Source organism: Chelonus insularis, unplaced genomic scaffold (assembly GCF_013357705.1).
Source record: "Chelonus insularis isolate UGA/USDA-ARS -01 unplaced genomic scaffold, ASM1335770v1 contig_77_pilon, whole genome shotgun sequence".
NCBI classification, from domain to species: Eukaryota; Metazoa; Arthropoda; class Insecta; order Hymenoptera; family Braconidae; genus Chelonus; species Chelonus insularis.
The window spans coordinates 262,982-277,964 of NW_023276746.1; the positions used below are offsets into that span (position 1 = coordinate 262,982).

Here is a 14,983-nt window from a genome sequence, read left to right on the forward strand (position 1 = left end):
ACTTGATCGGTTCAGCAATATGACAAGGACCAGCTGACCTCCTGAGGCGGCAGCCTGCGATCGTGAACATGGTTCGGATCCATTTGTTTATTTATTTATTTATTGATATTTAGGAAGTATGCCAAAAGTTTATGTTTAACTTATTTACTTATTTATTTGCTCATTAATTGATAAATGAATTAATTTATTTATTTACTTATATATCTCAACCGTTTCTGTCATGATACTTGGTAGCTTTTTATAATTTTTGCATATTGCCATTTCTTCATTATTACATTCTCTCTTTCAAGACACATTTTCTCCCACACACACACACCTGTAAAGGACTCCATATCAAGGCAGAGCCTCGATTGTGGACATATAAGGAGGTAGTGGTGATGGTGGCATTTAGCCTCTGTCCCGCTATAATAAAGGCAGAGTTACCAGGTATACCCACGAGGAGCGGTCCACCTTCATACCCAAGTATCACTTTAAAATAAGTGATGAACATTCGTAACCATCGTAGAAGATTCGAAAAAATTATCAAACTACATATAAAATGCGATTCATAATTTTTTGTGCTGCAATCAGCTTGGTTTTAACTATTACTGCTGCTTCTTCAAGTAAGAGAAATTATTTAGCTCATTCTGAGTTCGCATTATAATAAATTACTCATATTTTCCAGAAAAAATTGTTTGTTATTTCGGTGCTTGGTCTGTGTATCGTCCAGGGAATGGAAAATTCGACATCAATGAAATCGATCCAACGCTTTGTACTCATTTCGCATTCGTTGGCGTTGATGGAAAGGAAGTCAAAGTTCTAGACCCCTCGAGCGATCTCCCAGGGAACATAGATGGTTTTGAAAATTTGTCCGCCTTCGACAGCAAAATCCATCCCTTAAAGTCATGGTTGCTGTGAGTGGATGGAATGCTGGTTCGGTTCCATTCTCACAAATGGCAGGTAATCGAGCCCAAAGACAAACTTTTGCCCAGAACGTAGTTAAGTTCCTCGAACATTACCAGTTTGATGGGTTAGATATTGATTGGGAATATCCTGCTCAACGAGGTGGATTTAAAGAAGATATAAAAAACTATGTCAAACTTGCTAGAGTATTGAAAAAAGAATTTTCTCAGCATGGCTATCTTTTGAGTGCTGCAGTAGCAGCACCAGAGTCTTCAGCATCACAATCTTACAACATAGCTGAAATGAGTAAATATTTAGATTTCATTAATCTTATGGAGTATGATTTTCATGGCCCCTGGGACGGTCATACAGGAATGAATGCACCTCTTTCTGCTTCATCGAGTGACTCCGGGAATGAATTAAAATTGAATATTGTAAGTAAAGAAAACAACAAATCAGAGAAATAAATATTTTTATGATTCCATTTATTGTAAAAAATTTCAAAAATTTAGAAAGCTTCAATAGATTATTGGGTGAAGAATGGAGCTCCAAAAGAGAAGCTTATTTTAGGAATTCCAGCATACGGAAAAAGTTTCACACTTTCAAATCCTAGTAATAAAGGTATTGGGGCTCCAGTTTCATCACCAGGAACAGCTGGTCCTTATACCCAAGAAGCTGGGATGCTCGGATACAATGAAATCTGTGAAATGCATAAAGCAAACGATTGGGAAATTCATCAGGACAATGAGAGAGGTGTTCCTTATGCTGTAAAAGGAAATCAATGGGTCTCATTTGATAATATTCCGTAAGTAATTTGTAATGTTGTTTTTTTTTTCTTAATTTTTTTGTACATTTCAAAAATATATATTTATTTATAGTGCTGTTATTGCCAAAGCTGAATTTGTTAAACAAGAAGGTTTAGGTGGTGCTATGATCTGGAGTATAGAAACCGATGATTTCAAAGGAATTTGTGGTAAAAAATATCCAATATTGAGAGCCTTAAACTCTGTTCTAGGCCGTGGGGTCTAAAAATTCTAGATTTCCAGTTTCAACGAAAGTGTAATATAAATTTAGTTAAAGTGCGAAAATTTCGTTACGTTTTGTTGCCAATGATTAACATCTTCTGATTTATTTTAGTTTCATCCTCTGTAATGACGAAAATTAAATACAGTATAACCCTTTTTATTGCGTAGCTCCTCATAGGCAAAAACCTGCCTACAGCAAGAAAATCAACCTTGCTCTAGGAAGGTTTCTGGCTCCTACTGAAATGTACTATAAGCCGATCACACAACAGATTATTACGGGCCACCTTCGCTCAATTCATGAGGTTCTCTTGCCCAACAAGATTTTCTATAGAGAGGTTTTACTGTAGTATGCAATGAGATATATATGCTTCAAGTGAAATACCATTGAATTAACTAATAAATTGATAATTGTTTGATTTGTTCAAAATCGTATAACGGAATAAAACTAACTATAATCATAATTATTTATAGAATTATTGGGTAAACTAAAATATCTCCCGCTTTTATAAAGAAAAGTCTCTTATTTTTCGGTGAAAACAAAACACATAAAAATTTCGAATGTAAGTATTAAACATTTTGATCAGTCGACGAATCAGTTTACTATTGATTCCTTCAGGCTCTTCGAAATCTATTTCCGATTCTTTGTTTAGCGTTTTTTCAATAATGTTCCGGTTGATTTCTGTTTGAAGTCTTTCACTGTACTTGGTTCATTTCGTATCATGTCCATTATTTCTCTTACGGTTTTGTCTTCATTCTTGACGGATTCTTCAATGTATGCTTCGACCACGGAATTCGAGGTCTAGCGTCCAAATCTTTTTAATTGAAGCATGTCTGCTTCAGAGTCGGCAAAATCGTTGCCGCAGTCCTTCGAGAAGAATGCCTGGTATATAGATTGACATCAGGCAATTTTAAATCGTTAGCGATAATTTTTGGGATGTTACCAAGCGTATTTATCCCGATGACTTAATTGATACATGCGCCTCCCATGAGCTGCAGAAAGCATTAGTCGGTGAAATTATCGATTTTTTAGACGTTGAAAGTTTACTAAAGTATGCCCAGTATATTGGCTCTGTAAATTGATATATTTTTTTCGAATTTCCATTTCATTTACTTTTCGCTGGTTTGTTGATCTTTTAGTAACAATATCGTGAGTAAAAGCTTATTTTTTACTCCTTCTGTTTGATCCATTATCTCAGCTGGTATTCCTTCATCTCCCGAATCAGTAGAATTATAATACTTTCTTTGCAATTGGCGTGTGCAGCAATACAGGTATACAATTTGCAAAAGATTTGTTCCTGTTACTGAATGTGTCATGTTAACATCAATTTCCATTCCATCAATTATGTAACAATTGGAACGTGATCACGTTCTACAGCTCTGAAAATAAAATTTTGATCCTGATCGCTGTTAGGATGAACGGTGAAATTGTGTTTTATTTAAATAATACATTTACACAGTTTTTGTATCCTCGATGAAATTTTACTATCAGATTTTGTGGAATGAAAGAGATAGTGGAGTAAAACGTATCTAAGTATTCTACCGGACCCTTAAAAAATAGCATCGTTTCATAGAGCTTTGTAATCAATTTCATGATCACTTTGTGCTCTATTATTGATCGCTCTTTTAAATTTTATAGGATCATTCAATTCCAATATTCTATATTGCAGCACGTTTAAATTTTCATCAGTGAAAGCTCTTTTCTCTATAAGTAACGATGATAATAGATCATCTCCACGGCAGAGACCACCCTTTTGTGCAAGAGGATGCAAAGGTGGACAGTAATCATGTTGAACCCTCAATGTAGGTTAAATATCCTCCTCAATAACTTAGACCACTGCTATACGGCCGCGGCATTACTTTATCGTGATCTAGCGGTGGAACACGCAAATTGATAAGCTCCTTGATAAGCTTTAAAGACGAAAAAGACTTTAGGGTTTGCGTTTTCATGAAATGGGAATCAAGCCCTATAGGGTTCAGTCAATACTGCACGAGAAACTTTGCCACTGATAAGGTAAAACGACTAATGAAGTACTGACAGAAGACGAACTTTGAGCTTATACTGGGTTCTGACTTCGGTTTGCACTCTTGCGTAGCATAAACGTTAACGAAAGGTGCCAGCTTATTGGAGTACCTTACTTTCAACAGTCTTGAGGTCCTGAAAAGAGACTGTGGCTGTACTTGGTGATAGAGATGATCCAGACAGTTGAAAAATCATTGATGCATAAGTCAACTGGGAAAAAAATTATTATTACTAAAAATAAAAAAAAGCTTAAGAAGGACATTAGTTAATGAGTACACTTCAAACCCAAGTGTTTAGAAATTAAACACTTAAAATGTTTGCAATTCTCAACTATTTAACACTTTAAGTGATTCATCACTAAACACTTGAATTTTTCTGGATTTGCAGTCAGTAAATAAGTTTTATGTAAGTTCGAATATTAACCGACATCGTGGCCTAATTGGTAACGTGCCAGCCTGGCGCACTATGGGTAGCGGGTTCGATGTCCGGCCGAGACAAGATCCATTTATAATATAGTCTTTTCTCTGACCACGATGAGCGGGAGGCCTCTCAGAGGGCAGTCGAAGGCGCTATCGTGCTGATGACTGAATAGTACAAAAGTGCCATTGCCGCCACGATGCCCTTGGGGAACCAGGCGACACCCCATTGTAGTACAGCCTTGCTGATGCTGAGTCTGAAACCAGGACCCTTGAGGTAACCGGTAGAATCTCCGAGGGTAGGACGATTTCTTGTGGCAACTGGGGCGACTTCTAAGGTTGCACCAGGCCTATAGATCTTGCCTACCTAAGGCTGAGGAAACCGGGGGACCCATGGAGCTTAGCGGAATCTCCGAAGACAAAAATTGGGAACCTGGGGAACCTGCAGGCCTAAGACATAAGACGACTGCCTTCACTGTGCAAACAGACCCTGTATAATGGCCCCGTGGCTAAGCGTAGGGGAAGGCGGGACATTTTAAGACACCTTCTTCCATGAAGAGTTTAAATATTATTCTATCTTTATTGTTGGATGATATTTATTGTTTTTTCTTTGTTTATTTAAACGACTACTGTTTAAAAATTAGGTTGAATCCAAATACACAGAATCACAAATGACATTACTAAATTTTGATTTACTTTTTTGCAAAGAAACACTGACAAAAATGAAATAAAGAAATCTCAGTGAGTAAGTGGTGAGTACTTTTTTATATTTGCTGTCATTAATTTCAATTTTTACTAATCTTTTCCATTTACAGATAAATCGAATGCTATTATAAAGCGGTGGCCGCACATTAAAATTAGAATAGCTAAAAAATAAAGCTTTACTCCGCACGATAAAATAAACGCCAAACAGCAGCTCGAAGAAAATAAGAAGGCTGAAAAACAAAAATGAGCTGCAGATCAGGTATAAAAGTTGCACTATACTAATACTATATCAAATGTATTTATAATTTAATAATAGGGACAAAAAATTTGCATTTCAGAAAGAAAAAGAGGCTTATAAATATGAGAGTAAAGTAGAATCCCAAAATTATTATCGGGACTTGAGAAGAGGAGAATCTTCTCGAGCACCATCACGGACTCGGACATCATCACGAACCCGGTCACTATTACATTCCCGATCACCATCCCGCGCCCGATCACCATAACGGCCTAGCACGTCGGCACGTTCGCGTTCTCAGTCACTCGAACAATCTCCGGATCGATTAGGAAAAAAACTCGATCTGATCCATAAGGAATTGAAGGAGATCCGAGAACTGAGTGAAGATACCCACAAACGTGTTATGAAAATAGAAAAAAAAAAGGGAATGAAGAAGAAGACCAATGAGCCTCCAAAATTGATTCAAGTGCGGCCGGAATTGAAATGGATAAATGACAACAAACAAGTAAGTTTTAATTTTTTTTTAAATTCATGAATTTATTACAAATTTTGTACAGCAGTAAACAATTCTTATTCACAGGTAAAAATCGGAGATAAGATTTTGGAGGCTGATGATTTTTACGAGATATTAAAAACGACTAACATGCAGCGGAGGGCAACGGCCGTGATGAGGATATTGTGGAAGACGACCAAACTGCCACTTCTCGTAAACCCAGACAACACAGAGCCAGTACAATGCTGTGCCAGCGATTATACAGAAATTAAATGTAAGTATGAAAATTCAAAACGTTTTCATGCCAATTCTTTAATTCCATATCAAAATTGTGGTATTTTCTGTTTTACAGTAATTTGTCTGGGAATGCGGTGGGCTAAGGAGTTCGATGAAACGGAGGAGCAGAAGCTATCTTCCAGCATCATAGAATGGTGCTCATCATTTTTAAAAACAGAAAAATTTTAAATTAAAAAGAATTCGAAATAGTTAATAAAACATAATAATAAGTTAAAATTCACATGTATTAAATATATAACTACCATTAAATATAAATAGATTATTTACGTCTGTCGATAAAATAAAAAAACAAAAAGTTGAAATCAATTTTGTTCTTGGCATTGTGGAACATCATTCCCTTTCACTGCATGTTTTGTTACTATCCTGGTTGAAGAATTCAATAAAAATCAATACAATAAAATTACATCCAATAAACTATTGATTAAATTCCAAAAAATTTAATAAAAAACATTTTTCTGCTGAATTCAAGCTAGAAATCCAATTGAATATAGGCCAACATGAGCTGATATTTCTAGTATATGTATAGTTATAAAAATAAATAAGATATATTCATATATCTTATTGATATAAATTATATATCAAATATTACATCTCTGCCATTATTAGACAAATTTCAACTTAGAATTATATTTTTAACGCTTATTTAATTTTTGGAGTTCATGACGATTACAGGCTGTTATAAACGAATTAGAGTAGCGAGAGTAGATATAGAGTCATCAGAGACCTTATCTAGTCAATATTAAACAAGGTCCACTGGAAAAAATAAAATCCAACTATTATTGACGTTTTTTCATTGTTGATAACAATTACAGGCTGTTATAAACAATTTATATCGGTGACAGTAGATATAATATCAATTATTTACTGAAAAAATTTTTTTTTTTTTAAACTGATATTTAACTGGTTTTCAACCAACATTCAACTTTTTTTTCTAGTTAAATACGCGAGATTTTTTTTTATTATCTAACTAATATTTAACCGGTTTTTAACCGATATTTAACCGTTATATACATCTGGATATATAAAAAATATTGTAGTTATTGAACTAGTCTCCAACTCATATTCAACTTGTTTTATTCAGTTAAATACTTAATATTTAACCGTGATTTAACCGTGAATATTCAGTTAAATACGCGAGTTATTTTCCTGCTTTTTAACCGGTTTTTAACCGAAAAAAAACGGTTGAATTTCGGTTTGATTATTTAACCGGAATTTAACTGGTTTTTTTCAGTTCATAGAAACCGTGAGGGTTTGATTTACTTTTTTTGCAAATAAACGCTGACAAAAATGAAGTAAAGAAATCAAAGTAATTAGCACTGCATTGTAGACGTGGAAGAACATATGTAAGATTTTCTTATTCTCCCCATCACACTACTCAACCTTCATGTCTTTTCGAACTCACATCATTTAGAAGTTATCAGTTTCGAATAACAAATGTAGTACTTTAAAAATATTATTTCATTTTATATACTATTTTCAAGGAATTCTACTTAAGTGTTGATATAATATTAGGATATAGTGAATAAGTATATCAAGAATTACTTGAGATAATGAATTATCATTACTCACCATAGCTGTGATACCACAAGTCTGTTGGCCGCTTAAGAGTCCATTCGCAATGATAAATCCTTTTATTGTAGCTCGATCTCTAAATAAATCATACAAACCGACAGGTTTGTTTACATTGGTATACTCCTTAACAAGCGTTCGAAGTCTCAATAATTCTTGATCTACTGCTGCTTTGTCTCTATTTTTTAGCCACATTAAGGACCTAAATAATAATAAGATTTTCAGTATTTATTCCGTATTAAGTAATCTAGAGGGGTTTTTTTTCAATACTAAGAAAAAACATAGAATATAAGACAAATTAGTATGCTCAATAACAGTAGAGTAATGGAACAATAACCAAAACACGTCTAAGCGCGCTTTTAGCTGCTGCGACGGAGTTAATATTGGGTGCTTTCCATTTAGGAATACACTACGTCGAGTTGTGTTACTAAATGGAAAGCACGTTCATGTTTTGTGAAGATTTTTTTTATCTATATTTGCATTACTATACATAAATTCAGAAATAATTAATTAAATAGATGTATTCTAAAAAACTATATTAAAAAAAAAATCTGTGCAACTGTATAAATAGACGGTAATAGTACACTTTCACAATCACCCGGTTTCTGGCCAAAAAATCTATTTTAGTTTTTTTTAGAACATTTTTCCTCTGAACATAGTTCATAGTTATTTAGGACTATGTACCACTGCTAATAAAATTATCTGACTTTCAAAAAAACTATTTAATCTTATTCTTACTCAAACTGTTTTTTTTGCTGAAGCTATTTATCAATAACAGCTAATAAAAATTTCATGGATCATTAACTCAACTTACTTAGTGGTACCCCTTCTTTGGTTCCTTTAATGATTTGTTCAAAAAGTGATTTCATCAGATAAGCTCTGTCTTCATCTCCAAAGAAGTTTAACGTCATTGAATTCATTCTAATGTTTCCAATTAAGTTTTTTTTATGTTCTGCCATGTAAACTTCATAATTTTGAAATCCTTCTTGGTTCTCGTGGATTGTAATGCGTTCCACGTTCCAAAATAATGGGCTATTAATGCCATCACTTATTAGAATTGCTATACAGGTTTTTTGACCCAAACATTTTGTAGAACATCTTACAATATATGATAGTCTGTACGTTGAGACATCATTTGATACAGGCACTTCATTCATTCCCAATTGGATATAATATCGCGAGGGATTAGTGTAGTTGTTTAAATGCCTAATAACAAACGATCTTATGAATTGTTCTTCATGTACTTCAGTTCTCAAATGATAATCACATCTTCTGTAGACATCGGTGTGACTTGCCATGATCCCTGTATGAACCGATTTCGGATTTTGTCTTTAAAGTCTGCCCAATTCAGTTTCAAATGTTCTTATGTACGAACTATAATATGTGGAACTGTTGAAAGAATTTTAAAAATTGGGCCAAGTTCCATAGTTTTTTGGTTTTGAAGATTTTTTTTTTTGTACTTCAAAATTAACTGAAATTTTATAAGTCAATAGTACATTGCTAGTTCGAAAAAATTATGAAAAAAGACGCAGCTAACTTGGCGTTTTACTTGATTTCACATGTTTTTTTGATCTTACCTTTTTTCCATTTATACTAATTTTACTTGAATGTGGACTTGGCGCCAGTTTTTACAGGCATTCCTAGATGCCTGTTTTGTGCGGATTTCACTTCTTTTTGAAGTGAAAACTTCTTTAGGCGCGTTGGAGCAATTTTTAGTAGGGGACAAACTTGTAAGTTCACATCACCAAATCATCCGCGTTACTGACATAGTAACGTTGATATAATATCTATAGCTATGAAGTTGAAGCGTTCCTCTTGTATAACAGTAGAAGTATATATATACATATATATATATACATGCAAGTGGACGTTTGGTAACACTTTGTGCGACCAAAGTGGAAGTTTGGTGACGAATTGGAATTTTGGTGACTGTCACCAAACTTCCCTACAACGATTATGGAAGTTTGGTGACAGTCATCAAACTTCCAAAATAATTTTGAAATCTATAAAAAAAAGAAAAGTAACAGAAAAATACGATAAATGTCGGATATACGGTTAAAAACCATATAATATAATAAGTTCTGTTCTTCAAGAATCTAAAAGGAGCAGAATAACTGAGGAAATATCAAAATTTGTTACAAAAAATAGATTTATCACAATTAGTTATTTAATTTTTTACCTAATAACGGATATTGAAGATTAAAACGAATAGTATTGATACGGAATTTTGGTGACTGTCACATTTACATTCTGTGTTCACTGGGTAACTCCTCCAGTTACAGGAGCACTCTTACTGATAATAAAAGGAAATGATCGTAAAACTCAATTTCTGTTCTTTTACAACAAATGGTATGTTACGAACAAAAGAAGTATGTTTATATTCATTTTACACAGTGGATAACATTGTTTCAGTAAAAGAAAAAATTTCCCGTTGAAAGATCTCAAATTGAATAAATCCTGTTTTCAATTGTTTATAACAAATTTAATTGTTATAAACAATTCACATTAACAAAAAGTAGCATATAACTTTCCGAACAACTCCCTTTACATATCTGTTAAATTTGGTCGCAATCGAATTAACCGTTTTGGAGATTACCCCGAACAGACAGATAGACACCAGAAATTTATATAGTAGTATATATACGTGCAAGTGGAAGTTCGGTAACATTTCGTACGATCAAAATGGAAGTTTGGTGACGAATTGGAATTTTGAAGACAGTCACCAAACTTCCAAAAAAATTTTCTTCTTCCAAATTAATTTTTTTTTTCAATAAGGTTACTAGAAACAACGCGCGCTCTCCAAGCGCGCTGTCTCAAGACGACAACGTTAAAAATTATTTAATTTTTATTTTTATTTATTTCGAAAATTTAAAAATTTATAACAATTTTAGGTAGTTCCTATGCTACATAGGTGTATGTTCTGCTCTTTTATTACTCTGCCAAGCCAGTTTTTTATTTTTCTGAAATAGAAAAAAGTTCAATAAAATAATGTCTTATGAAAATAGTGAAAAATATGATATTTCAATAAGACATTATTTAAAGCCAACCACAAAATTTATAACAATTTTGGATGTTTATTATAATTGTTTTTTCTTTCAATCATCTAGAACATCATTTTATTCATGATTCCAAATGAAATCTATTAAAATCGATATGCAACACGCGGGAAACACTTTTTACTTTTTTTAATCATATTCTTTTGTTGTTATTATTCGACAAACACTTATTTTTCATTGATCATTTAAAACTTTTCTTTACCAATAATTCCTAAGAAAGTTTATTTAAATCGATATACAACACGCGGGAAACATTTTTCATTATTCAGAACATAGATGTCTTTTGGTTAGGCAAGAGAGAAGGAAATATTACGAAGTTAACGTGAAAGAGAGTGATAACAATACGTAACGCAAGAAAGAGGGCACTGTAGGGAGCCCAATGTGAAAGAAAGTGACAAAAGACCCATTCAGTAAGAGAGAATACATGATAGAGCGCTCGATTAAGTAGAGTGAAACAGCGAGCGAAAAAATCTTGAATAGCAGAAATATCGCTGTTAGGGGCGTGGCTTATTTATAACTCCGTTAATAATTAATAAAAAATTCTCGTTTAACGTTTAATTGAAAGCTCATGATATAAGATAACTACCTATTAAATATGAAATCATAATATGTAGCAATTATAAAGATATTTGCATATAAAGATGCGTTGATGACGTCACACAAAATTTTTCGTGTATAGAGTAGTCGGTAGCCTCGGCGCTCATGGGGGAAAGAGCGCGCTAGTGAGAAAGAGAGAGAGAGGGAAAAGGTGAATGTGCACTTGGCGCCGAGTATCTACCGCTACTCTAGATGGATTTCGTTATATCATTTTTCAGGTGCTCTCTGATACAGCTAATAGGGCAAAAATTTGAAGTAAAGCCTAGCCTTAGCTCTTATTATTCGAAATTTCGTTTATGTGATAATGAAATCATTTCCACTACGAAGGGCAAGAAAACGGATATTTTCGGTCTGTGCCTTCGGCTTGACCTTATGGAGATTCCTTATCATTTCTTTCCATGACTATCGTGTCAATACCTACCTTATCATGTGATGGGTACCTGTGCCTAGGCTTCTGTTCTAAAAACTAGTTCAAATTCAGATTCCTTAACATCAGATCGGTGGTCGAGGGCAATTTCTGCAATTTTCATCCCCCAGGGGCGAAGCCCCAATGCCAGTGCAATCTTCTTATTAAATTTTACAAATAAAATTTACTTCTAGTGACGTTTTTACGTGCTCTTCAGCAATGAAAGCCGATTTTCCCACTGAAGAAATAGTGCTGTCTCAAGCCAATCAGCCAACTATCAATGCCTCAGACAGTAAAGCGATACCCTTAAATAACTAGCAATGTACTGTAGGATTGATTTTTGGAGATGAATTAATTTTCATTAAAAAAGAAAATAATTCGGTGTTCTTTTTTTTTATTTTGAAAATGATAAGAAATGATTGATTACAATGAAATAAAGGTATTTTTCGTAAAATTGATCCGACCTAGACGACATTCACATAACAACTGCCTCTCTCACGTTCTCCTACTCGCATCTCCTTACTTTCCCCCTTTTCCATCTACGCAGACTCTCGACTCATTCACACATCTTTCTCACGCATATAAAAATCCTACACTTGGCCATCCTGGTTTGATATCGGCCTCGATATTATTCTTCATTAATCGAAAAGTCTTGATGTAATGGGACTTTTCAGGTTGTGGACTTGTTTCGTAATTGGATTTTTCGAGATCTAACTCCGTTTCATGATTAGCCTCTTCGATATCTGATTCTGTTTCGTAACCGGCTATCTTTTCATATGGTCCGCTGATGAACTGGGGAACTTGGGACCTTCATGATCACCAATTTTTTCCACTTTGGTTTTTCAAGAATCATAACTTTCTCTTTATTGCGTTAATTCTTGTGCCTGAGAGTTCTTGGACTCGCACATTAACATTTTCTAATTTTTTTTTTTGTTATTATTTGAAGGTCTGCCACATACTGTACTTCTCAGAAGTTCTTCAACGGAAAATAAGGTTTGACACAAATCTCGAACAACCACGTCGGGTGAATAATGCACTTTTACGAGGATTGCCTCTAAATTTCCCGATTTGACGGACACAGACATTGAGAGTAGAAAGGGCAAGTTAAGTTTTATATTGTTTGGTTTTCTATTTTTTTCGTAGACATTTTATTTTTCGCATACTTAAATTCCTAAATACATTTAGAAGTACAAAAACTCAGAAATTTAAGAAAAAGAATAATATAATTAGATTAAGGAAGTTTTATAATCAACGTCAAAATTATAAAAATAAAATTATTTGGAATGTTTTAGAATAGAACTTGATGATTTTTCCTACTTGCAAATTTTTGTATTTTGTAATTAGGTTAGTATTAGTTATTATTATTTACAAATGATATATCCATATACAAGATGGAATCTATTTTATAAGTAAAGATAAGTCGTCGTGAATCAAGTAATTGTAATAATCTAAGGAAGAAGTGGATTCATTCTTCAATTCCAACCACTTTATTCTCTACATGAATTAAAAAATATAATACTTAAAAGAAAAGGTAATATAATTAGATTAAGAAAGATTTATAATTAAAGTAGAGATTATGAGAATAAAATTACTTGACATTTTCAATAAGACAGTAAAACTGCAGCTGGGATACTAATTTCCTACTTTCTACAGTACCGGACATAAATGCTGTTCAATTTTTTGAAGGTTATACATGCAATTTCCCTATACTGTCTTATAGAAAATCAAACAGCATTTATGTCCGGTACTGTACGATTAAAAAGTGGATTTTCAATGACACTATTTTTAACTCTCTAGAGACTCTAAAATTTTTAAATATATCGCTATAATCAATATCTACTATACCGATAGTACATTTCATAACTTACTGTCGGTAAATATGTTCTCAATAGAGCGACAATTTGTTTCCTGACAAAATAATTTCAAAGCATTGTTTAATTTAGAGATACATTTAAAATGGGTATAACTGATACTTATATGAGATATTATTAACAATTTTTCATCGAGTTGACCGGACGGCTTATATTACAATATTGACTACATCGATCGATTTATCAGTACTGTCAAAAATGAATCAAATATTCATCGATGGAACTTTTCACACTTGCCCTAAAACTTTTGAACGAATTTCTATCATTTACGCTCTATGTAATAATATTTTTGTGCCTTTGGCTTTTTTCTCCTGCCCAACAAATCCAGCTCAACGTATGAACGAGTTTTTTAAATTGTTCTTGAATGCATTGGTTCTTTGAATTTGTCTTTCATCTCATCTGTGATCCTCGTAGACTTCGAAAAATCTATTCATTCATCTTTCAGATGAGTTTTTCCTTTTTCGAAAATCATTGGGTACCGGTTGCATCTAGGCCAAAGCTGAGAGCGAAAAATTCAAGACTGCGGGTTAGCTGCTGAGTACCGACGAAATATGATTCGTTAAATTTTATTAAAAAATTTTTCGGGCACGTTTTTTTTTACCGGCTTAGGATGTCAGTAACTGTTCCATTAATAATATCATAAATATACTCCTAGATAATAAGAAAGTCGCAGATTTCCGTAGTTTTGTTCTAGAAAATTATACTTAACCGAATTTTATTATTTCCTCCCAACATTTGGGCATAACATTCTACAACAATTGTAAATTATTTCATTCGAAACTGAATTTGATGTTAACTCCGCAAATCGTAATTTATTTGAATTTTAAATCCAAAGAAATGTCTTTCATACAAAGGCAAGTATAAATCTCCTAAGCAATTTATTTTTTATCGTCTGGATTTCCATGAATATCTACTGATATATTATTTCAATAAAAAACCTGAATTACATGACAACGAAGAATTTTAGAATGTCTAACTCACGAATTATGAAAAACCTATCAAATCAATCGAAGATTTTTCGTTCGTGACATTGTGTAGTTGTTTCGATAGTATTTTATTGATTCGTGAGCTAGAAATGTTTTATTACTTGTAACTCCTTTATGACTCAATTCGACATTGATTTAGAATTGATACAATAATAAAAATATCAATAAATTATGTATATATATACATATATATATATATATATATATATATACATATTTCTGAAATTGAAAAAAATCAGAATTTTAAAAATTAAAAAGTTTTAACGATCAAAACGACAGAGAATTAAAAGTGATGTTTTATTTCATAATAATCAGAATTATCTCCTTGATGGTCATAAAAATACCATATTTTGCATTGGTTCGTGTCATGAAAATTTTTCTATTAGAATTACTTTATCGATAAGTATCACTATAAAATAACTGAT

General features: G+C 33.0%; 1 protein-coding gene across 1 annotated transcript; it reads left to right on the forward strand.

Annotated features, from left to right (window-relative positions):
- The first annotated feature begins 518 nt into the window (after positions 1–518).
- LOC118071360 (acidic mammalian chitinase-like) lies at positions 519–2,368 on the forward strand. The gene is given in 5 exon segments (XM_035090473.1): positions 519–602; positions 665–858; positions 861–1,316; positions 1,395–1,687; positions 1,761–2,368. Coding segments are annotated over 5 exon segments (1,158 nt in total). The 5' UTR covers positions 519–538; the 3' UTR covers positions 1,912–2,368.
- Positions 2,369–14,983: the final 12,615 nt, after the last annotated feature.